At 38.4% G+C, this 24,487-nt stretch overlaps 1 protein-coding gene across 1 annotated transcript in view; it reads left to right on the top strand.

Moving 5' to 3' along the window:
- The window catches only part of XPO4 (exportin 4), a 78,878-nt gene that overhangs the window by 21,952 nt on the left and 32,439 nt on the right, over positions 1-24,487 (top strand). Inside the window, exons 3-6 of the mRNA XM_066175843.1 lie at positions 2,328-2,469; positions 2,712-2,850; positions 14,720-14,836; positions 15,615-15,768. Of these exons, the coding sequence (XP_066031940.1) occupies positions 2,328-2,469; positions 2,712-2,850; positions 14,720-14,836; positions 15,615-15,768 (552 nt within the window). The remainder of the gene's footprint in view (positions 1-2,327; positions 2,470-2,711; positions 2,851-14,719; positions 14,837-15,614; positions 15,769-24,487) is intronic.

Raw genomic sequence — 24,487 nt, 5'->3', positions numbered from 1 at the left:
AAACTGTCCTTAAGTAGCTTTGCAGAGTTTGGATCTAGGTGATACATTCAGCGTCAGTCAGAAATTAATAATGAAATTTAATGTAATCCTAAATGTGGCTGGCTGGGAGGAATTTGACTCTGATTTTAATACCTTTTGGATGTCTAGAAATGTTACATCCTTAAGCTGTTCATATGCTACCACCATTGAGAAGCCAGCATGTTTCTACCTGGAGCAGGTTTTCCATGGGAATGTAGGCTGTTATGATGCTGAGACCTGTAACGCAGAGACTTTTTCAAATCTTTGTGCTTCCACAGCAAGTATCTGTACAGTCTGGTCAGAAAGAACAGGTAGTTAAGATTTGGGAGCTGAGGAAGAAGAGGTGGGGTTTGTGATATCAGGAGCCAGGGAAGGGAAACAAGCTGTTCATGATGAAGAATGAAAGGGTTGAAGTGTACTGAAGGGATGTGTGCAGCAAGGATGGGCTGGAACCAGAGGACCAAGTAGATGGCTTTAAAAAGAAACAGGAAAAAAATGGTAAAGACAGGAACTGGAATGGAGATAGAGATAATAAGGATGTCATTTGTGGAAAGAAGAGGGTGTGAATAACACAGGGAGAGTAATGGAGAAGGTGAGCATATGGAAAATGGGAACAGCCACTACTATGTTGTTCTTTAGAAACCTGGAATTGAACCCAGGAAGCACAAGGCTCTGCATTCTGCTCTAAGCTTATAACTGTTCAGTGCACTGACAAAACTTGTCCTTCCTTTCTTTAGAGAGTTCCTGTGCTGCTCTGGGTGATTACAGGCTCAGGCTGGGGCTGCAGCTCTGTGCTGTCAGCAATGGCAGTTGTGTGGCTGCGGGACTTGGCGCAGAGGGGAAACTCTGTCCTTTTTTAATTACATTCCCTTTTTGTGTGTGTGTGTGTTTGAGCTTTGCACAGTTAGAAAAGCTGAAGACCCAAGGTAACAAGTGCCAGAATTAAAATTCCCATGCAGGAATAATTCAATTTTTTTTAATATGTGTTAGACATACACATTAATCTTTTACTTAAGCAGTTACTTAGTTTTCCAAATTAAGCTAAGTAGATTTAAATGTGGTTTATTTTGATTTAAGCATGTTTACCTGTGTGGGTTTAGATTTGGAGCCTGATTAAATTACTTTAAAATATTTTAGCATATTAGCTGCTATCTTTGATATAGAACTTGCATATAAAAGGAATTTATATAATAAATTTGTGTGTATGTAACTGGGGGAAGAAAGTTTGTTTTGTAGCAATTTAAAGCCCTTAATCTCATGACTGAGGTTTTTCAAACAAACACGGTTTTTCTAGTCCTGGCAGGTCAACCACTATAACTCAAACTCTGCTTCTTGTTTGTGAATTTTATTTCATCATTTCATATTTTATGCTTTTGTCACCCTGTGGCTACACCATTTCTGAAAGTTCTTTCTGCAGAGCTCTGAATGTTTTGAAACTGACTTCTGAAATATTACCTGCTATTTCCAAGTCAAAAATTTTAAAAGCAAAGGAATAACAATAAAAATGTCTTTGTAGCTTTCTAGCATCATGGAAATTTTATTACTATTCTGGGATTTCTCTTTAAATTGTAGTCACCCAAACTCTTTAGGTGTGGTCACCAAACTGTTTCTCTACTTTTTAGTCACCCAAACTGTTACTTTTCTCTGTAATATACTTTTATACTTTCCTTAGTGCATCTATATACATAGTAGTCCCATATTCAGATAATAATGGCAAATGATTCCTACACTGTGGTCAGAATTTACATTTTTGATTAACTGAAAATAAATCTGGAAACTTGAAAATTATGTAGAACACTTTAAATACACCACAGTGTAAAATTTTTGCGTGGATAATTAAGCATAAATGTTATCTTTAGGTGTAAGTGGATTTGCTTCTTTTTTATTACCCATGAAATGCATATACTTTTATGCACTATTGGTTTCAAAGGCAATCACAGAAATATCCAACTTTGACATGCCTGTAAAATTAATAACTTTTATTAATGAATGTGTTGAAACTAAATCTGTCATCTTGTTTATTTTATCCCTCTGTTGTGTTAGCATTTTTATTCCTGTTATTTGAACCAGCCTCCTAGTGCAGACAAGTTTGCTCCTAGGTCATTGACTTGAATAATACTGGACAATTTGGTAATTGGGTTATTGGTTACTTCTCCCCCTTTTGAGTTGTAATTTCCTTCTCTGTTTTCATAGCAACAGTATTCTGTGTAATAATAAATGATAGTAAATTGCTTTTTTTTGTTGGAAACACATTCAAGTTGAACACATGTCTTCTAATACTCAAGCTGCCTTTGGTTTTTTCCCCACAGAAACTAGTAAAGTGGACTATGTCCTTTTTCAAGCTGCTACAGCGATAATGGAAGCAGTTGTAAGAGAGTGGATTCTCTTGGAAAAAGCTAGCATTGAGTCACTGCGAACATTCCTTCTAACCTATGTCTTACAAAGGCCTAAGTAAGTACAGAAAACACACCCCTGAACATGTAGGATTCTGCATAAAGTCTGGATTATCATTTTCCCTGGGTAGCGGTGCAAGATCATTTTAAGAATAATTTGTCTTCTAGTCTTAGTTAACTTCTGTCAGCTTTCCCTTACGAATTCACACAAAACATTTGAAAAAGAAATGTGTTTAAAATTCTATTGAGCATTGATGTCCAGAATTACCTGCAAATACCTTTGTGCAATGTTGTTTACAGCCTTCAAAAGTACGTTCGGGAGCAGATTTTATTAGCAGTAGCGGTGATAGTGAAACGGGGATCATTAGACAAATCAATCGACTGCAAAAGCATTTTTCATGAAGTCAGCCAGCTGATCAGCAGCGGTAACCCCACTGTGGTAAGTGCGTCGTGCTTTTCTTCGAAGGTTAAGCAATCTGTATCAGCAGCTTATGTTATGTACTTAGTGGCTGTAAAATATTTTATACTTTGCTTATCTAATTAGTCATTAAGTTAGTAACTCTTCACTCATTTAGCAAATTGGAGATTTTTTTAATGTTTTGGGGCTAAGGGTAGTATGTGTAGTTCTTTGGTATGCACGGAGACTGTATTTTTAAGGAATGTTTTTCTGAATGGCTGCTCTAAGTGCCATAGTTGTGGGTTGGTGGTTTGTTTTGGGGGGGTTTTTTGTGTGTGTTTTGGGGTTTTTTTAAATTATTATTTGTCTGTTTTCTTTTTTTCTCTGGTTTTCTTTAATGTAATAGTAAGATCTAAAACAGATTTTCCATTTCATTGCACACTCTGTTCCCCTTCCATCTGTGCAATGCTGCACTCTGCTGCAGCTCAGCTGTCAAAATAGGCTGTGAGCAGGAGATAGGCCTCTGCTGTTCTTTGGGAGACAAGTAGGTGGAGAGAAAGGGGTGTGAGGAAGTAAAACATGGAATGGAAATACAAAACTTGATTTAATGTCATACTACTAGGGGTAAGTGTTACCTCCGATACTGAGCTCAAAGTGGAAACAAGGTGTCCAATATCTATCTATGCATTTAGTGATATTCCGTTTGCTATGCCAGGGGATAAGTTTAGAATAGGTCATAATAGAGGCATGTAACTAGAGCTTAAAGAGAGGTGATTTTTTCTCCTACCAAATGAAAATCAAAGAGTATATGGATTCCATGCTGAAACTTTAACTGAAGCTTTTCTCAAAAAAAAGCTTTGAGAGAACTGGCTCATGACACTGCTGAGTGTTTAGAGCAGCAGTTGTACTAGATAGATGGGAGTGGCAAAAGTTTAACGCTGAAAATTCAATCAAAATGTACTAGAAGTAATCCAGCTCAAGTCATGGTCCTAAAAATAGCATGTCACCTCTGAGCAACAAGTAATATTGCTCCAGGGTATGGAAATTTCATTTAGTCTTGTAAAACCTAATTTCGCAGTTATTTACCTTAAGGAAACCGTTTTAGCCTTTTGATTCTGCCTAATTTGGATAAAAATGGGTATTTGTTAAGAAGAACTGAGTTAATGCTTTTTTCCAGGAAACATAGTCTGGTTATTAAAACAGAGTTACCGCTGAGGTTTTCAAATTTTATGCATGACACTATGTATGCTCGTGTAGTTTGTAGGATGTTTGCATAAAGATACAAAAGTGGTGTAAATAGAAACTTTTAACTAAGTAATGCATAGTTCAGCTTGTGCAGTTGTATTCTGTGCATGCACTGTCCACAGACACACTGCACTGACCACAGCATGCAGCAGGCTAAAACTGCCTGCTCCAGGCATAGCATCCTGGGCATGCTGCAGGGCAGAGCACGTTGCAGAGAAGTTCTGGCTGGGGGAAGGGGTGCTCTTCTCCAAGTTCAGCTTGCTTCCAAATTGAGCTCAGTTTTTCACTCTCCTTTATTTCATTTTCCCTATATTTCCCCCTCTTCACAAGTGTAAATTTCTCCATAGTTTTTCTCAAGTTTTAAGAATGGTATTGAAAACGTCTAGGATATATAGGGATGCTTTCTATTCTGGTGTTCTAATAAGACTTACTAGCAAAAAAAAGATGTGATGCTGCTGAAACATCTTTTCTGTGTGGCATGGTATATGATTGTTAGTCTTTGGCAAACTGGTTGTAAGCACATGCTCCCATGTATGTATGACACTTTATATTGTAAACCAGTTCTCATTCACGAAAATGTTCTTGTAATCTTCTGAGACTTAGCTGCAGGAAAAACTCTGGTACTGGCACCCAGGACTGGCATGTGCAATAATAAGCAGTAATAAAATGGTGTTTTGGCATGGTACCTGCCAAAAATGCTTTCTGGAGGGAGTTAGGGCATGCCTTTTATATAAATATGTAACAACTTTGAAAAGTTGCGTGAAATAATTCATACAATGAATTATTTATTATTTTAGTTCTCTTTTCAAATATAGCTGGTTGGTTTTATTTCTTCACTACTGTCCCTGTAGCATTCAGCCATGCCTGTGGGACCCCAGTGGTGCACTTGCCTTGCTGCAACTTGGGGAGTCTCAGCTAAGGGTGCTCCAGGGTATTTTGTGAAGCCCACATCCTGAAGGGAGTGGTGCTTTCAAGATCCAAGATTTGCTCTCAGGACAGTGCCATGCACTGTCACAGGTGTTTCTGGAGATTCATTTAAATTAGTTAGTTGTAAATACAGGCCTCCATTCAAATCAGGGGAGAGGCTAGGATGTAGGTATTGAAAGAGATCAGCAGGTGTTTTCCAGTCCTCTGTGCTTCCCTGTGGGTGGAATCATTCCACTTTTTTGACCATCTTTCCCATGGTGTGATACACACTCTTGCCTCCTTGTAAGCTCCAGTTGCAGAAGTCTATCATACCTTCGTGACTTCTAATTCTTTTTCCAGTCTCTTTGTCCTTTCTGTATCTTCCTCAGCTTTCTGTTCTGACCTTCTGCCCACCCATTTGTGTTGTCCTGCCTGAGGTTCTTTATACATGAAGTCAGCAGCAGATCACTTCATATTTAAAAATGTTTAAAGCTCTCAAACAAGAGCTATCTGCAGCTCTTAGCTGCTGATAATTGGTTAGAGCATGGTACTAATAACACCAAGGTTGTGGGTTGGATCCCCATATGGGCCATTCGCTTAAGAGTTGGACATGATCCTTGTGGGTCTCTTCCAACTCAGAGTATTCTGAGGGATTGGCTTTCTACAGCAGTTTGTAATTGAGAGAAAGTCCATTTTAAATAAGCAAAGCGTTCTCTTGTCTGCTTCTTGCTTACTTTTCTCTCCCTGTTGGCTGTGAAGCTTCTTGATAGATCTTTACCTTACAAGAATCACGTAGGTGCTTAACCTTTTCCATTCCCTGGAACCCTCCACCCAGTTTCTGTCAGATGTCTGTACTAACTTTGTGATCATCAGACAGTCCTGCTCTACGAAATCTTTGGGACTTTTGAGTAATATCTTGTCCGGATCAAGTCTTGAAAGTTGGGGTAATAAGGAGGGCAGTGAATGTAGTTGGTAGTGTCTGTTGTGTGTGCCCTTTTGCAGGATTTCATGTGCTTAGTGCCTCAATTTTTCGAGTACTAGTTAAAAAGATCTTCAGAGGCGTCTAGGACTTGAAGGTATGTAGTGGGAAATTGACATGTGAGCAACACTGATGGATGAACTGTTGAGAATGAAAAAATAAGGAGGTTGGAAGGAAGATGAGAGGAATTGCAACGAGAGTAATAAAATGGCTTTAGTATTGAGTAATCTTTTAATAGTGGAACACAGTGTACGTGTTAAGGAAATAACGGGACACTAAGGAGAGTTAATACTTCAGGGATGGGAAGGATGCGTGGTTAGAGCCAGGTTTAGAACTGGCGTATTGGCTTCTGCTACTGGTTCTCTGCCATTTGGTGTTTTATGAAACGCAGAAGAAACCTTGTCTGAGAAGGAAAAGCGAACTTTTAGTCGGGCTGCCTATTTATTTATAACTGAGTTTAGGTAGTAATCCTCTAGGAGGATGAAGATTAGCTCTTGGTTTTGCTTTTCCTGGCTCCTCCTGTATTATCGATACAAGCCATCCCTCTACTTGTGAAGGAGAATCTGTAATCTTCCTCTGAGCAATTTCAGGATCTCTTTTCAAAATCTTCATCTCTCTGGGGGACAGAGCTTCTGGCAGCAGACACAGTATCATGAGCCAATCTTAAAATTCTAAATACATGTTTTCTATCACCAGTTTCAAGATTTTGGAGAATTGTGTGGGCCAAGTTTTTCTCAACTATAAATGCCTTCAATTTCTTGGCGTTTTCTTGTGTTAAAATATTCTGCTTTTGCACAGCTGAAGGATTTCATTTGTCCTTCATCCCTGCCAGAAGGACAGGAATCCTGGCAGCTAAGTGACTGACTCCCAGGAGGAGGATCTGATCTCCATGTGAACACAATCAGATAGATTTTGTTTAAAGCCAGACCAAGATAGGGATCACACATTGATTTCTTCTAGTATATGTGTAGGCAGATGCAGAGGGGTCCAGCTGCTATAGACTTGACATGGGACTGGGAAGCAATAGAAGCTGTTTTTTAAAACCTGCAGTGCATATAGTAGAATGTATTTTTAATATAAAGCTCCATATCTGAAGCCTACATTTTTTTTTTCAAGACTCACTGGAAAAGCTCTGGAATCCTAGCAGTTCCTTCTTTTGGAAAATTTGTAAATCTGTTTTTCTGGTTCCCAATGTTCCTAGTTGAGCTAGAGGGAAGATCCAGCTGCTTCAGATTACCTAAAGCTTCTGAGGGATGTGCTGTGAATGGATTTCATGTGAGCAGTGGGAAATATTAATAAGCAAAACTCTAGGCATTCATCTTCATTGAGGTTAATCTATTCATTATAATGGCTGCCTGGATAACTAGTTATATTTATTTAACATTTACAGTTTTTGTTTCTGTTCTTTAAAGGGAATTTTACTTCTGGAAACCTGTCTAGCTGTTACTGTTTCATGTGGTAGGGAAGGAGTTGGAGAGGCTCTCCTGACTTTCACATTTTGACTAAAACATATGCATTATCTGCCCCAAGTTGTGTCTTCTGGTCTCATAAAGTTGTTACCTTGTTCTGTGTACCTCATTGCCCTTGAGACATGTTGAGTATAAAAAACAGAGGGTGAACCAGGATATTTAAGCTGATAAGTTCTCTATAAAGGCCTAAGTTAGTGTTGAAGATTGGTTTGGGAATTTTAGGAATCCAGAAACTACTCCATATGTGAGATTAAAACTCAGTGATAGAAATGGTAAGAGAACTTTAAAATGTAAGTGGTTTTTTAGTAGTTGAATTAATCAGGATTTTTTTGCAGTTTTCAGATTTTTCTGTTGAAAGGGAGCTGGCTTTGCCAGAGATGCAGTAAAGCAAATCTCCAGCTTAGTTGTTTAATAACTATTAGAAGTTGATAACTCCCCAGTTACACTTACACTAGAGCCATAGTTTCAAAGAAAGGGCTGGGAAGTGAGGAGATGTGTTCCAAATGGTGAGATGTGCATCCCCTGTTTTATGTATGGCATGCCAAACCCTTTCTTTCCTCAGTCTTGTCTTCTCATGAGATTTGCATCTGTGGAGTCCCTCACCTGTGACCTCACAGACTCACTGGGAAAGAAGAAATTATGCCTTTCCATGTGTTACACCATGTTTTTGTTGTTTTTTTTTTTTTTTTTTTTTTTTATTACAGTGGTGTCACACAAATAAACAGGCTTGAGGGGAAAAGCCTCTTTAAGACATTTGTTGACCTTAGCTGCTTGGTGTTTAGTCTTTCTTCCTCTCAAAGGTACCGCCCTTCAGAATAAATGTGTTCAGTCATATCCTGGATCTTTGTGTTAGTCTGCTTAGAAACAGCCCTTTCTCTCTCACAACCTCTCACTTTTTCCTTTGGGCAGATCTGCTGTGGAGCACAGCCGTGTAATGCAGCTCATTTGACATAGCTGGCAGGATGGCAGGCAAGAAAGACCAGGAATGAGTACTGGGAAAAGTGTGGGGAGGGAGGACACCTACCCACCAAAGAGCACTTGTTGGGATGGTGTATATTTAAAGCTGCGTGATGCTGATGGTGAGCTGTATGGCTAGTCTAACTATTCATTATTTTGAGTTATTTGAAAGTCCTGTATTTGTTCATGCAGCTGTGGTAGGAGTGAAGATCCAACTGGTGGCATTCAGACAGAACCTGGAGAAGGATATGTTACCTTTATAAAATGGTTTTCAGGCTTTCAACCTCTTTTATGTCATTACTTCTTTTTCCTCCTGATTTCTTCTTCACAGCTTTGCCTGTCTCCAGAGAAATAAAGAAAAGCATGTATTATACCCTGTGCTCCAGCAAACTCTGCCTGGACCTCTCCCATTATTAAGAGAGGCTGCTACTTCCCTTCTCTCTTTGTCCAAAGCCTGCATGCTTCACATGCCACAAGATCATCTTCCTCTGGCCCATGGTGACTCACAAGGGAAGTGATTTTCTCTTTCACAGCTCACCCCTAAGGGTTTTCCTTGGTTTGGCTGGTTCCCCCGAAGGAAGGGAAGCAAGGTGTCACCTGTTGTGCTGCTGTAGCTCTGATGTGTTAACCTGGTACTGCTCATGTCTTTGCACAGTGGCAGAAAGGGAATGAGAGGAAAGGAGTGTGCTGCCCAGCCAGTCCCTTACTGCTGACAGCACAGAACTGCAGCTGTGGGTCCTATTCCTATCATTCTATCCCTGCTCTATAGCTTTTTTCCACCAGTTGGCTCATTTTGGAAGGAACAGACAAAAATCAGTGGGTCCTTCCTGGTGCTTGCTTACATTTTTTCAGAATATGTTCTGGTTTTCTTTGGTTGGGAATCACTACTTCAGCCACTGGGTCCTCCACCCACCTTGCAATACTCTGAAGTTGAAAAGTTGGAGTGGCCCCAGTTATTCTGTGTACATAAAGATGTTTCTTTTGACCCTCTGGTCATCCTGTTAACCTTTCAATCTGGAGTTGCAGCTTATGTTCTGGAGATTTAGATACTCTGAAAATGTTAGCAAAAACAGCTGTGCTTATTCAAGGAAATTAGAGAAGAAGTCTATTATTGCCTTTATAAAGAAAGCCTTGCTTTAAACAACTTATTTAGTAGAACTGCTTTTGATACATTCTCATTACAGAATTCTATCACCTAGGAGCAACACAGCAAATTCTGTTTCTGATACATTTACTCTTTGATTTTTTTCTGCTCTTGTGCAAGTTAAATTTAGATAGTTTAGGGATACTATTAAATCTTCACGTGGCTTCCCTTTGGTTCCAGTAACAGAGTTTACATTATACATGTGGAAGCAAAAAGTCCTCTAAATAAATATTCAGGCTGGCAGTGATCTAATGTAATAGGGTAGATGTTATGATTTTTACTCTATTCAGGCAAGACCTTCATTCTTTTAAATATGCTTACTGCTTTTTCTGTAGGTATAAATGATACTTGCAGAAGGCACTGCATGATAGTTTAGGTTTTGTAGTAAAATGAATTCTTTAATCAAACCTCTGACAATCTGACTGTATCTCTGCTCTGAATTCAAAACAAGGAAACAATTTTGGTATTGGAGTTCATTCTGCTTTGTCTGTTTGCTTTATTGCTGCAGAGCTGGTGTACCACATGTCCATTTTTTCCTAGGCTGTATTTGAACTCTTCTTCCTTTCAGATGCTTTGTAACCTAACTACCCTCAAATGAAGCACTTCATTTATTCCATGGACAGCCCAGGCACAAGTGTGAAATCCCTTCAAACATTACGGCTTTATCTTCTTTTATAGGGGACATTCCATTTGGAGGAATAAGTTGTATTTACCTTTTGTGTCTGAGTTTTATGAATGATACATTAATGTTGTTTACTGTTAAAATGACACACGGTCTTTCTGTAGTGTCTGTGTTTTTTAAAGTCATTTAAAAAGAAAACCACTAAAACGATGTTACTGCTGGGTGTCTGATTGCCAAGTTAATCTCTTATCACAAGTCCCATTGATCTTCTGTTTGAGCAGCTGAGAGTCTATTTTATGTATAGCGATCTTTCATAAAGTTTATTCCTGGTAATAAAGCTAACTGGGGTGAGTGCCAAGCTATTCTCAGAGGCAATCCTCTGTCTCAACAAGAGAAGGATTTTATTTTGTTAGATGGGCTTATTGTTTGGGTATGTACTTGTGACAGAACTAGTGAAATTGCTACGGAGTGAGTCAAACTAGGTTCAGAGGTGTACTCTTACTGGTATGAAGTTAATGGCATTGCTGCACAATAGACATTCAGATCTGGCTTTTAATATGATGCCCAGGGTCACGTGCATTTTCTGCTTATTACAGTGTGGTATTACTAACTTGCATTGTTAATCTCTCCTGCAGTGTTGCAAAAACCTTAAAAACCTTTCAAGAAGAGCCAAAAAATCCCCACCAGGAAACAATTGAACAAACCAACCAACCAAAACCACACCAAAAACAACAACAAAAAACCAACCAAACTAGCCAAAAAAAAAAAAAAAAAACAAACAACAAAAAAAAAAACCCCAAACCCCAAAGCAAAGCACAAAAACCCCCAGAACCCTCCACCCTAGAATTTTGTATGTATTAGGTGCATTCAATTTTCTTATATGTAAGAGGAAGAAATTTTGGTTCACATAGCACACTGGTATTGGTTTCTCTGAAATTGTTGGTTTTCAGATTTTTGAAATCTTTCCTCTGATAATGTTTATGTTGAGGTACTTAGTGTCTTCACACCAAACGTATCTGTATATTAAAAAAATGTAATTCAAAATATTACTAGTTATCTTTCAGTAAAATTACTTTATGAAAATCAAGTTCTATTTTTAGTAAAATTTACTTAAGCTTGATTCCAGAGTTTCTGAAATATTATTGTGTATTCAGGAAAGTTTAATAGATGGCAGGGCAATTATTCTTCTAAGCTAATAATTAGTTAATACTTACAAAAATGGCCATCTTACTGCTATGCACAGCAGTCTGTATAAATTCCTATAGCCTTATGGCCGTTCTGGGAAGCAGTGGTGGATTGGCAAAGCTCTGTGCAAATACTTGACATTGCAAGGACAGGTTACAGTCTTGATCTGTTCCTCTGCTCTTGTCTGAAAGCTAAACTCATGGGGGCTGGCACCTGCCTTCTAGGAAACCAGTCTTGAGCCATCTCACCTCAGCCTGTTGTGGCAGTAAATTTTAAATTCCTGGCCAGTATCTCCTCTTTGGTCTTCTCCTGGCCTGGTGACCTGGATATAGGGGAGTGCTTACAATTCCTTATGGATGCAAGGTGTAAGCATAGGTGCAGATGGCCGAAGAAGCGTATGGATGTGCGAATATTGCACATGAGGCCCTTGGGGTGGTGAGGGAATGGGGCAGGATTTGCACCCCATGTATTGAAATACCAAGTTAAGGAAGTTGATGGGATGCTGGGAATTCAGTAGGAGGGAGTGGAGTAGAGCAGAGGGATGCAGTGTGCCCTGGTATTTGCTGGATGGAATAAGGTGTGTAAATCTAGTAACATCATTTTTCTTCTGTCATGCTTGAAACGGTTACTGATGTCCCAGAACTATCTGAACTAGCTCTCATTGAAATCAGGGGGATATGTCACTGCTCAAGCTGCTTTAGTGGGTTCTTAGCACATTCAGTCAGCCTACCTGTACCCATTGCTCTTTCCACTTTCAAAGAGATGTCTTTACCATCAGTCATAAAATTTAACCTTCCTTTAAAATTTCTCCTGAAATCAGGAGAAAAGCACACAAAATCTGTAGCTCACTTTTACCATGCCAGTAAGACATTACTCTGCAAAGAGAAATATGAACAAACTGGAGGAAAAGGAAGGCAGTATTACAGCTAATATCAAGTATTTGTAATTACAGTGGCAACAAACTTTTTTTCCTGTTACTCCTGCCCATTTGTACTTGGTGATTGATTTTCCAGTAATTGGCAACCAACTGCAAATGCTGGGTAGTCTGCTTTGCTTCCCTGCTTGTCCTGTGGTGGTCTGGGTGGTTGGTGGCTTGGTGTCAAGATCTTAGCATGCTAAAGCAGAAGCAGTTTAGTTTTAGCCTGGTTGTTGTACTATTGGAGCCACTGATGCCACTTGGTAATCAGGGTATGTTACAGAGCATCCAAGTGTACAGATTTGTAATTGCAGCTCGTGATGTCCTAGCACTGTGGCTGCTTCAAGATGAAAAATGCGAGTGAGTCAGTAATTCAAGCATCAAATAAAAACTTGTATTTTTAAACTATTTGGAGAGTCATGTGAGAACTTTATACGTATTCTGATCTGAAACATTATTCTAAAGTCCGATTTTCAGATTTGAGGGGTTTTTCTTAGGTTTTTTGGGGGTTTTTTGTTCATTTGGTTTTTTTTTTTACCCAGGTTAATTCTTTTCATATGGAACTTTCAGTGTTGTATTTAATACTCAGTACTAGTCTATACTGTTTGGGGTTTTTTAATATTAGATCAAATCTATATTTTCTCTAACTGAAAAAAATACTTATTATGTGAATACCTTGCACAGAGATTTGGTAATAAAATACTGAAATGTTGGAGCTAATTAGAAATACTTCTAGTATAGAAGTGACAAAGTTGCACTTTTACTGGAGTAGTTTAAATTGTGATGCTGGTTTTCACTGTCTAAATGCTTCTTTAGTCATATGTGTTGTTTGACAGAGCTGACTGTAAATGAGAAATAGTCCACTTGAAATAAATAATTTCTTTAAAATGGGAAAGCTTTTACTTAGCAACTGATCGGCAATATGCTCGGCAGCTGTACTTATGCAGCTTTATTGCATAGTGGAAGAGAAAACCTGTGTTCACAAAGCCACTATGTTCGATCTGTCTGGAACATTTTAGCAAGTAAGAATGTTAATTTAGTGTTTAGTGACTAAGATAACTAGTTGTCTGGGGGGGTCAAGGTACTGACTTCAGAGGCATTTCTGAACAAAGATGTTGCAGTTGGTGGGTGGATGGCACTGGTCTCAGCTGTTGTATGAGCTTGCATAAATAGTATCATCTCCACTTTAATCTTTCGGGTGTTCAGAGGTAGTGTGCATATTTCTGTTTAACCCCTGGACACTTGCTGGCATGCATGACCCTTTAACAATTCCTATCCCTCTGTCCATCCCTGGCACCTTGGCTCCAAACAGTCTGGGAGGATAGCCAGTAATTTTGGAGCTTTTTGTAAAGAACATCTCTTTAACAAAAAGTCTTTTCATTTCAGCAGTATACACTTTCTATTGTGCTTGTCACAGTAGTATACAGCACATGTCTGAAGTACTACTTGCATCTCCACTGTGCAATACTTGGTCCCCTTTGTGTGCAAGGATCAGTTAAAAGATATTTAAACTGGTGTTGGTGGTTTCTGGACTTTGGCATCAGGAAAAAAAAGCTCTTTTTTATATTTCAAAAACAGCAATAAATGCTGGAGCCATGTGTTTCATATAGAAAGTTGGCTTTTTAGTAGTGTTTTAGATAAGCATTTAATTTACCTTATCTTAAATTTTGAGAATGCAAAAGATACTTAAACCTTTAGTCTTCATGAATCTGTCTCTCTAAAATTAACATGCCTTTTTCTCACCAATTTTTATATCACTTCAGAGACATAATTTTAATAGGGCAGTTTTAAGGGTTATTTTTGAAGCTTGTGGATGTGGTGCTTTGGAGGGAGGTATCCAAGACCTTTCAAGTATCGGAGCTTTCTGTGAATTCTTCTCCTATTGGTTTTGGGAGGGGGGTTGGTGGTTTTGTTTGTTTGTTGTTTGGTTTGGTTTGGTTTTTTTGATGGGGAGAGAGGGAAAAGATGTAGTAGATAGTGTTATTGCAGGTGTTGTTTTTGACCAACTTGTATCACTTTTGGTGCTGTAAAGTTCATCGTGATCAAATACCAACATGGTAAGTGTAGCAAATGCAAAGAAGGGGGAAAACAAACTTCAGAGTGACCTGAACTATTAGATCAATAGAAATAAGTGGACAGGGAATCTTCCCTGAAACTAATACCTGTAAAGCCCTATGCACAGAGAGACAAAGCAGATGGCAAGGCTAGGAAATGGTTTGCAATAAGTTGGTTTTATTTGTAATGATAATCACAGATGCCAAATTTTATATTGCTCAAATTTCTTTTCTAAGGATGCAGCCCTGATGATTCCAGAAATGGTTCATCCAAGGATGTATTTTCCTGAAAGCTTGACTTGTTCTAGTTTGTGTTAGAAGGAACTGAAGTAGTAGTTGTATTAAAATGCTAATAAAGAAATAAAGAACATTGTAGGTGCTATTGCATTATTGAACATCTTTTATTTATATTATTCCCCCTTATTTTTTTATAGCAAACTTTGGCCTGTTCCATTCTAACGGCGTTGTTGAGCGAGTTCTCAAGTTCAAGTAAAACCAGCAACATTGGACTAAGCATGGAGTTCCATGGCAACTGTAAACGTATATTTCAGGTAAACCAGTTCTGTACTGATATATGCTACCTCTCTTTCTAAAATTTAAACCTTGAGAAGCAAAAATACTTCGTTGTGCCAGGTGCAGTCAGGTACACTGTGTGCCTAAAAGCATTTAGTAGGGCAAATACTGCAAATAAATGCAGATGCTGGCTACTCCAGGAAAATTGGTAATGTATTTTTTAAAAACTTGCATCAAAAAGGTGCGATCCCTTTGTGCCCATTTTATGAATGTGGAACTACAGATCTTTATGCCATTGGACTCTTTAATTCCTTGGCTACCAATTGCAAACAAAACGAATACTCTGTGGAACAATGATAGTCTTAAATATAGCTTTGGTTTAAAGCCAAGGAGAGCTATGTATGTATTTAAAAATATTATTGCAGATGGTGTAGTCTGGTTGTCTCAGATGTATTGTTTGGCCAGTCAGAAATGTTTATGTGAAGGCATTGCTTTAAACTGACTGTTGTGGAACAACTTACCAACTTTTTTTCATGCCAAAGGCCAACTCTTTTCTCCACCACTTATTAAAAACGTATTGGTTTTTTATCTTTTAACAACTACGATTTATGTGAGGATTTTTTTCATACTCTTTGCAAATGTAATCAATTAATTTTGACTAAAGGGGGGGTTCTCACTGGCAATTTCAGAGTATTTCCAGTATTTTAATGAAAATAGGGTGAAACTGGAAATTTTCTTCTCTTTGGAAAAGTATTTCTTGTTGATCAGCATTTCATTAATGACTGAGATAATGCATTGTGTTCATCCTGACTGTAGGAGGACGATCTGCGGCAGATCTTCATGCTCACAGTAGAGGTACTTCAGGAATTCAGCAGACGTGAAAACCTCAATGCTCAGATGTCTTCAGTGTTTCAGCGTTATCTTGCACTAGCCAATCAGGTCTTAAGCTGGAACTTCCTTCCTCCAAATTATATCCTTTTCATGTCAGGCCCTTTGTTTCCCTTGACTTGAGTCACCTCTTGGGTGAGGAGTAAAGTCTTTGCAAGGAGAGTAAAAGATAAAACTTACAAGCTTTGTGTTTAGTCCTTGATTTATGTTTTCTTCCATTAGTGCTTTTTGTCTCCACCGTGCTTGCTAAGAGATGCTTACATACAGAAGCTGCTGTTGGTCTTTAAAAGTATTTTACATAAAAGAGAAAGCATACAGAGCACCCACCTTTTACAGGTTTATGTCTGGTTGATGCAGGGAACAGAAAATGTGCAATATGCTACTTCAGTGTAGAACCATATGGTGAAGAGTCTGAGCCCTGTTCAATTTTTATGCAGAGATCTGATCTGTCCTAGTTTTCTCCCTCAGAGGAGAGGTAGAGACAGGCAAATGCCCCATCATGTAGGAATATGCATGCAGATGAACCAACTCCCCATAAAAGAATATGGTATATACTGGAACGCAGAATCTCTTCAGCCTGAAAAGAAGTGTTTGATAGCTGAGAAAAGAAATGTCAACTTCATTTTACACAGATGCCGTTGCTTCCATTTTGATATTTTTGTGATATCTGATCATTAGTCCAGAGAAAGTGAAGTTGGAAAGTAGAGGAGGAAATGGGAATCAGAAAGATAAAGGCTCTTGGTGAAGGAGAGAAGAAAAAAATATATTAAAATGTACAGTCCAAAGAAGAGGCTAGAAAAATATTGTAGAAATACTCAATCACACTCTGTATTTAATAGAGGTTTTAGACAGCATGTGTAGTAAATCATTATAGTACCTGTTCTAATAGCCAGACTGCCTTTAAGAAACTCAGCAAACTTTCCAAGACCCAAATTTTAAAGCTGGTTTATAAAGTTTTTTCTTAAAACTTCTGAAATTGCTACCAAGTTATACATGCTGCAGGAATCTTGATGTTGCTCTTAAATTCACTGTGAAGGATTTTATTTGCTTTCCTGGTGTGACGGTCAGAAGTTGATACCTGTGTGCTTTTGTTTTCTTTTGGTCTGTTCATTATGCAGCAGGCAGCAAAAATAAATTTATTTGAAACTGGATATTCCTTGATTCACATCTGTAAAGCAGAATGCCAGTTAAATTGGCTTTAAGAAAGGTTCCATGGATTAAAAGTAAATATCCCACTTCCATTCATCCCTGAAGTGATTTGGCAGGGGTTCAGAGAGGAACTTTGCGCTTGTGCCTATAAAATGGAGACTCTAGTCAAATTATTGCACCTTATAAAAGTCTTTGGAAGTGGATTTGGGATTTCAAATAGGAAGGAAATGCTCTTGTATTGTGCAGTGGTGGTTCCCTCTGAATTTTAGTCTGTCTCTGCACAAACTTCCGATGTAGTCCTAAATACAGAATCACAGAATGTTGAGGGGTTGGAAAGGACCTTAAAGATCGTCCATTTCCAACCCCTCTGCCATGGACAGGGACACCTTCCCCTAGACCAGGCTGCTCAGAGCCCCATCCAACCCAGCTTTGAACGCTTCCAGAGTTAGGGCATCCACAGCTTCTAGGTCAACGTGTTCCAGTGCCTCACGATCCTCACAGGAAGTAATTTCTTCCTACTTTTTTACCTTAATTTCCTCTCTGTCTGTGCCCATTACTCCTTGTCCTATCACTGCAGTTCCTGAGAAGGAATCCCTCTCCAGCTTCCCTGTAGGCCCCATTCAGACGCTGGAAGGTTGCTATTAGGTCTCCGCACAATCTTCTCCTCTGCGGGCTCAGCAGCCCCAACCTTCTCAGCCTGTCTTTGTAGGGCAGGTGCTCCACTCTTCAGTCAACTACGTGGCCTCCTCTGGACTTACTCCATCAATTCCATGTCCTTCTTGTGTTGGGGACACCAGAACTGTAGTCAGTACTCCAAGTGGGGTCTCACAGGAGCGGAGTAGAGGGAGAAATCTCCTTCTCCAACGTTTTGATGCAGCCCAGGATGCAGTTGTCTTTCTAGGCTGTGAGTGCACATTGTTGGCTCGTGTTGAGATTTTCATCAACCATCACCCCCACCTCCTTCTCTGCAACACTGCTCTTAATCACTTCTAACCTGTTGGTGTGTCTAGGATCTTGGTACAGTTCAAAAGTGAGGGCTGTAGTTCTTCATGAGCTCTTTGTCCTTGGTTAAGGCTTGCACTGGTGGAGCCAGATAGAGAGACAGAGAGACATGTGCAACATATCGAGCCTTGGAATTCGAGCTTTCCTTTGTATATCTATATAATAGGAAGTGATTTAGGTGCTAGTAAATAAATGTTACTAGAAATGCCAAAGCAAGCCATACTACTGCTTAAGGTTAATCATATTTTCTGCTATTTGGCCTACTTTAGATACTACAGCTGTTAAACAAGTTCTGGCCATTTCTGGAGATTAGATGGACCTAAGTGCTCTTAATGGATCCATTTCAAATATTTTTGTTATTTCTGATCCACCTGATACCATCTTTTTGTTTTCTACCATTGGATGTTTCATTTTGCTGTAAGAATTACATTATTTATGTATCAACCTGTTTTCACAGAAGTTGGAACATCTTCAGTCACCCTTGAGAAAAGTTGGTCTTAGCTGCCAAAGATTCAGTAACTCTTGGGGTTTACAGTGCCGTGTTGATTGTATTGTGATATATATCTCTTTTCCTTAAGATGACCTCTTTAACTGTTGATTGTTAGCTCATGGGCAGTCAAACTTAGCTTGGCTGTAGTTTCTAAATAGATAGCATATTACATAAGAGTGTAAGAATTGCTGTGTTGATTGATTGGTTAGAGTCCTTTTGGTGTCCTCTTTCCAAATCTTGACAGCAATGGGCATAAATTTAATACTTGAAGCATGGAGTAAAATGATCCATTGTATTCCCAGATATATCTTTTTTCCTTTAGTTGGTATTTCCCCTGGCAAGATAGTATTGATTCTCAGTATTCCCTGCAGCAGCACAGTAATCTGAAGTATATTTATGTAATATTTAGCAAGATTCTTGTATCTCCAAAAACGGGAAGTAGCATACATGTGCATTAACTGTATGGTGGCTACTGCAAAGTGGCACGTTATTCAAATCCCCAGGTTGTTAGAATTGAATCAAAACATACCACTTCTCCAGAGTTCTGTGCTGTTATAGGACAACTTTATAAGTGTTGCACTGTTAAATGCAGTTTTGGACAGCATTGCCACCAATTGTAAGAAAAGTTGTAGTAAGTCTGCATTGTCAATTGCTACCATGAAAGATGCATTCTGGAATACTCATGTCGTTGGAGTAACAAAGGAAGAAACTCTGGAACCTACTTAATTTCAGATTGGAACTCAGTATTTTTAGTTGTGGCTGCAGTTGGAGGGACACAGCACAATGACCTAGGAGGCCTCCTTTCAGTCATGTCCAGTTTCTCCCATTTCATTTTCCAGCAATCATCTATTGTTATTTTTATCTGCCACCTTGAGATATTAGTTTACCCGGTGTTTGTGGAGGCTTCAGAGATAATATCTCTTGCCATGTTGGCTTCTGCACAGTTTCTTTTTTCAGTGCTGTTACAGTGTTGTTAAATGTTATTTACTCAGATGGAACTAGTTTTAAGTTTTCTTAAATGAATGTTTCAACCAATTAAGGAAGTTCAGTTGATCAGTACTAAAAAGTACAGCCCTCTCCTTTACAAAAGTTCCTTCAAGAATCTGACTTTTAATACATTGCGAGTCTCCAATTAAGAAGCTGAATGTTGTTGGGTTTTAATACACCTTGGCATGGACATACACATCCTGTGAAGTCAGGATGTAATTACAATTTCTATCATTTTACTTTGAGATGTTTCTCTCGTTGACCTTGGGATTTTTTCTGTTCCTGGCAGCCATATTCTAATGCACTTTGGCTGAACGTCCTCAAATGTAAAAGTTCTTTAACAGAACATAAGAATTGTGTGCAGCTGTCTCCCATCTACAGAAAGGTGTCTATTATCTGTCATTAGGAGCTGTCATAGAGGTACTTATCCCTTATTCTTCAATATATGGATTACAGTACATGAGTAAAGAGATATTTGATCTTTAGTTCTTGTTTTGGTTTTAGTGCCTGTACTTGCTCAGAGGCAAGCTGGCAAATTTTCAAGTGAATGTAGAATAGGGGATTTAAAAAACAGGTTATGAAGACCAAGTGTTTGAACTCTACTAATATATATCATTGCTGTTCCATTGGAATTGTTGATGCCGTGGCAGTTGTATTAACTGACTGAAGCTTTTGTCTGATCTGAACATTTTTGTGTTCCTTGGCCACACAGTTAAAGGAAGAAAGCTCTTCATATCTCTGTTTTGAAAACATCTTTTAAACCTCAAGCCAGAATGAGACACCTGTCTGGGAGGTTCTGTGAACCATACAGTTCTGCAGACTTTTAAGATTTGAACTCAGTCCAACCCAGACTGGTAGCATCTGTTGTGCATAATGGAAGTGCATGAAAACCACACAGAAAACTCAAGGTTGGTTTTGAGGAATGGTCCAGGTTGGCATTGCTGCTGAAAGAGCATCCTGCCTTATAACCTGCCATGAGCATGATGCTGAGTAGGGAACCACCTGGCTAAAAATGTGATGGTTGTTTTTTTTTTAGCAGGTTTTGGCCCCTGGTTTGATTTGTTGCACAGCTACAGAAATAATTCTACCTCTACCAAGGAGCGACAATATAGATTTCTTCAGCTGCTTTCCATAGGCCTTCTGTTTGTTAGCAGCCTGGAATTATCCTGAATTTACTGAAGCAGTCTGTTCTTACCTGAAAAATGAAGCATTGGGACACTATCCTGTCTGTTGTTTGGGATATAGAGCAAAATTCAGTGTAACTGACACAGCTCTGTTTAAGAGAGCTGCATTTTACTTTTATCAGATTTAATCACCTACCACTCTTTTTTAGGTGAAAACTGACATGGCCTGGAAATCCCCGATGTTTAGAAATTATTTAGGATACTGTGTTTTCTTGTCAGTCCTTTCTAACAACTTTGGGCAAACCCAAGAAGATTGGAAGATCCCATGAATTCTGTCATAACTGCACTAAACAAATTTGTATTGATATTGAACTTTTTAACAATTAATCTTTCATCATTTCACTTTTCTTGAATGAATTCTGTAATCAATTCACAATGTAGGAACATCTTAACATCATTAATATCAGAAAAGAGACCAGGAATGACCCTTTTTGTCAAGGGGAGCTGATGTTCAACTTTCTTGCCCCAGTGGTTTTTAAGTTTCCAGTTTTGCAGTGATGGTTACAGCACCCTGGGTGGCAGCTGGTGTGTGGTGGAAAGGTGTGACTGCTGAGCCACATCTGTGTGGCAGCCACTTGTGCATGGGTGCTTTAAGTGCCAGTTAGGCTGGAAGTGATCAGCTTGCATATCATAAGCTCATAACTATAGCAGCAGAATGTACCAAGAACTGCAGAATCCACATGGGTGGTCATGAGCCTTGGAACTGGCATGGCTCTGGAATTGGCCAGGTTTAAAATTAGGTTGGGTGTTCCTGCACTTCCTACTCCTGTTCCTGCAATCTGAGTCCAGTGTCTCTAACACAAAGTATTGTTTCATTCTCGTGACTGTTAAGCATACTTGTGTTTAATACTATTAAAGCATATGCTCCTTGTCCTGGTTGCTGGATATATTTGCCGGGAGTGTGAGGTGTGGAAAGGTCTGTGAAGGATTTCTCCGTAGGGGGCAGCAAGCCTCTGCAGCAGTTTTAGGCAGTTGCTTCTTAGACTCGTCCCATGTGCTTGGCTCACTAGCTAAAAAGCCAGAGGAGGTCTTAAAAATCCGGATAAAACCAGTATTTGACATAACACTGGAGGGCAGGTACCTTTCTAATGCAGTTTTTTTTATTTTTAAAAGGCAAGTTATGGCTGGCACAAAGTCCAGAAATATTTCAAACAACAAAAGTAAAGTGATTAAAATAACTTTAGAGAAAGATACTCAGACCTTAACACTCCAGGAGTTTTCCCTCCATTTCTGAGATGGAGGGAAATTTCACTTCTGTGCACAAACTTACAAATACTACTTTGTAGTAGAAGAAATCTCAGCTTTGACTTTTGAGTTCCAGACTTACTGTTTTGTGGAAGAACAAGCCTTGCCCCTTTTGGGAAAAAGATTGTGGGATTCATTCTCAGAATCTGGAATTTGTTGAAGTATTGAAGTAAAATATTCTAATCCCTACTGACTGCTTTTGGATATGAAATATTTTGATATTCATCTTCAGTCCCTTCCTCGGACAGAGGCTGTGAGTGAGAGGAAAACTACACATTTGTTGGGTTTTTATTTTTGTGCTCCAAGAAGCACATAAAACCTCAAAGTATTTTTTCTAAACTAGTTTTAAAATACAAAATTTATAACTTTGAAAAAACTCCTCTTATTTCTCGAACTCATGAAACAAAACCAAGCGTAGAGCTAATGTCTATATGCATAAATTGAGTCAAAGATGAAAGAAAATCTCTTTTAACATTATGGTCTTCTCATCTTCCTCTCTAGGCAGTAATAGCCAGCTTATGGACCTTATCATATATTAAGGCATCTAATTATGTTCTTATGATTTTTAATAGAGTTTGGTTCACAATCACTGAATAACCTGATTCATGCGGAAGATTCAAGTATCAGGAGGAATCAGTACCTTAAGTCTTGCAAAATGAGTGAAATGTTGACATGGATTTCCATATCATTCAAAGTGAATTTTGTTAAAAGTTGATCATTCCTCAGTAGACCTGGGAATGTGAGATACATTTGTATTATTACCAGAAGTGGTTTATAATTGTTTTTCATTCTGGTAACAAAAAAACCCCCAAACTCTCCAGGATGTCATAGCAGACTAATCTATGCTGATCATTTATCTTATTGTAAGTCTAAATCATAAGCTTTAATGCTTAGAAAAAAAAACCCAAAACAACAAAACAAAAACAACTGTTTTGCTCATTCTGTACTTTGTTTCTTTGTAAGTCTTGGCAAATTAATTTTGGATGATGAAGAATGCAGTTGTCCTGTGTTCACCTTTGTACGAGGTAATTTAGTGCCATTTTTTTCAGGTTTGCCATAACTAGACTGCTGTTACTAAGACCAAACTGTAGCACAACATAAGCTGGAGTATTTTGTGGCAGTAAGCATCTCCACAGTCAGTTTCTGCTAATGCCTGCATACATGTACTACACGCTGGAAAATGGCTGCAAGATGTCCATGATAGGTGGAGTCGTAATTTGTAATTTTCAGCAAACGGATATTTTACCCACAAATCTCCTATTGTCAGCTGTGTCATCAGTCTGTTAGCGTGAGAAACAAGACTAAAAATAACAGGGTAAGGCTGCTAAATAGTGAGTCGTGTTAAAATAGTGTCAGCAAACTAGTGCTTCTTTCATTTCATGTGAAAAGCATTTTGTAGCTGGTCCCCTCTGTAGACTCAACCTAACAAAGAGTAAATTTTTCACAGATTGGTGATGTGTTTATGATTATCTTCTGATAATATGTCCAAGTCAATAGCTTATTGGAGAGTCGCAGCAAAGAACATTCTTGTCAGTAAGCAATTTTAAAATACCATTTCGACTAAAACATTCTAAATAGAAGGGAAAAAAGGCATAACTTAATTTGCCAGATAAAGTTAGTTTTAATTTAGAATATTACTCTTGATAAAGAATGCTTGCATGTGATAATTTCATGCACATTTTTCTTTTTTTTTTTTAAATGGGTAGAACCAAAGCATATTTGACCAATTAAATTATATCAGTGTTTCAGATGGAACTAAAGTAGAGAATTCTGTGACTTCTAGTTTTTCCCCATCTGAAAAAATGCAGATCTGGTATAGTGCGACACACATTGATAATCTTGAAAATTGTGAAACTGCTTTTATTTTGCACTAATGTGAAAACCCCTGATATTGTTCTTATGCAGTATAACATGCTGACAACAGTCCTGGACACATACCACTGGTGAAGGTCCACTTGGTACTGTACTGTGGAAAAAGTCCCTTTTTTGGGAATGTGGTTTTGCACAGTGTCATTAGGAATTTTGTTTTGTGGTGGAACTCAGAAGACAAGTATAAACAAACTGAAATTGTGCATCCTGCTTTGTGACACAGTTTTTCGTAGTAAATTCTTGATTGTTTTAAATATTGTTCCCTTAAACAAAACCCATCATAAGTTGAGGGATCCACTGTTTTGAACGATGCCATTGTAAAATTTATTTTATTCTAGACATAGAAATAGTTTCTTATACGCATTTTATAGTCCTGGATTACTTACACTACAAAAGGTAATGCCGTTCATTACCAGTAAGTAAATTATGTGCAGCTGAACATGCAGTTACTTACTCTGACGGTTGGGTTAGAAAGGGATCAAAGAGGATAATGTAGGGTTTAAGTAAGACAAATAAAACATTAGTAAAACTACTTTAACTTAGCAACTACTACTTGAAATGGGTGGGGTTACAAAGGGAAGTACTTCCAAAAATTTTTGATTGATAGTGTTGTGTGATCAGACTGACAAATAATTGAACTTGTTTAAATGTTTTTGCTTATGTCTCTGTTTTTTCTGTACTAGAACATTTGCAGAATTTTGTAAGTTGAGTTATGCCAAAATACATGGTGAGAGCTGAAATGAGTGCAGCAAAATTGTGTCTTTACAGCGTGCGCATTTTTCATGAGCGTCTCTTACAAACGTGTTGAATGCGATGATGCCTTGTGCTGACTTGTGCTTTTGTTCTTCTCAGTGTGATTAGAAAATGTAGATTAA

The sequence above is a fragment of the Chamaea fasciata genome, unplaced genomic scaffold (genome assembly GCF_029207755.1).
Source record: "Chamaea fasciata isolate MVZ Bird 193981 ecotype frontalis unplaced genomic scaffold, bChaFas1.0.hap1 SCAF_2, whole genome shotgun sequence".
Classification (NCBI taxonomy): domain Eukaryota; kingdom Metazoa; phylum Chordata; class Aves; order Passeriformes; family Sylviidae; genus Chamaea; species Chamaea fasciata.
The sequence above is the reverse complement of the archived record's forward strand: the minus strand, read 5'-3'. Positions and strand labels throughout refer to the sequence as shown.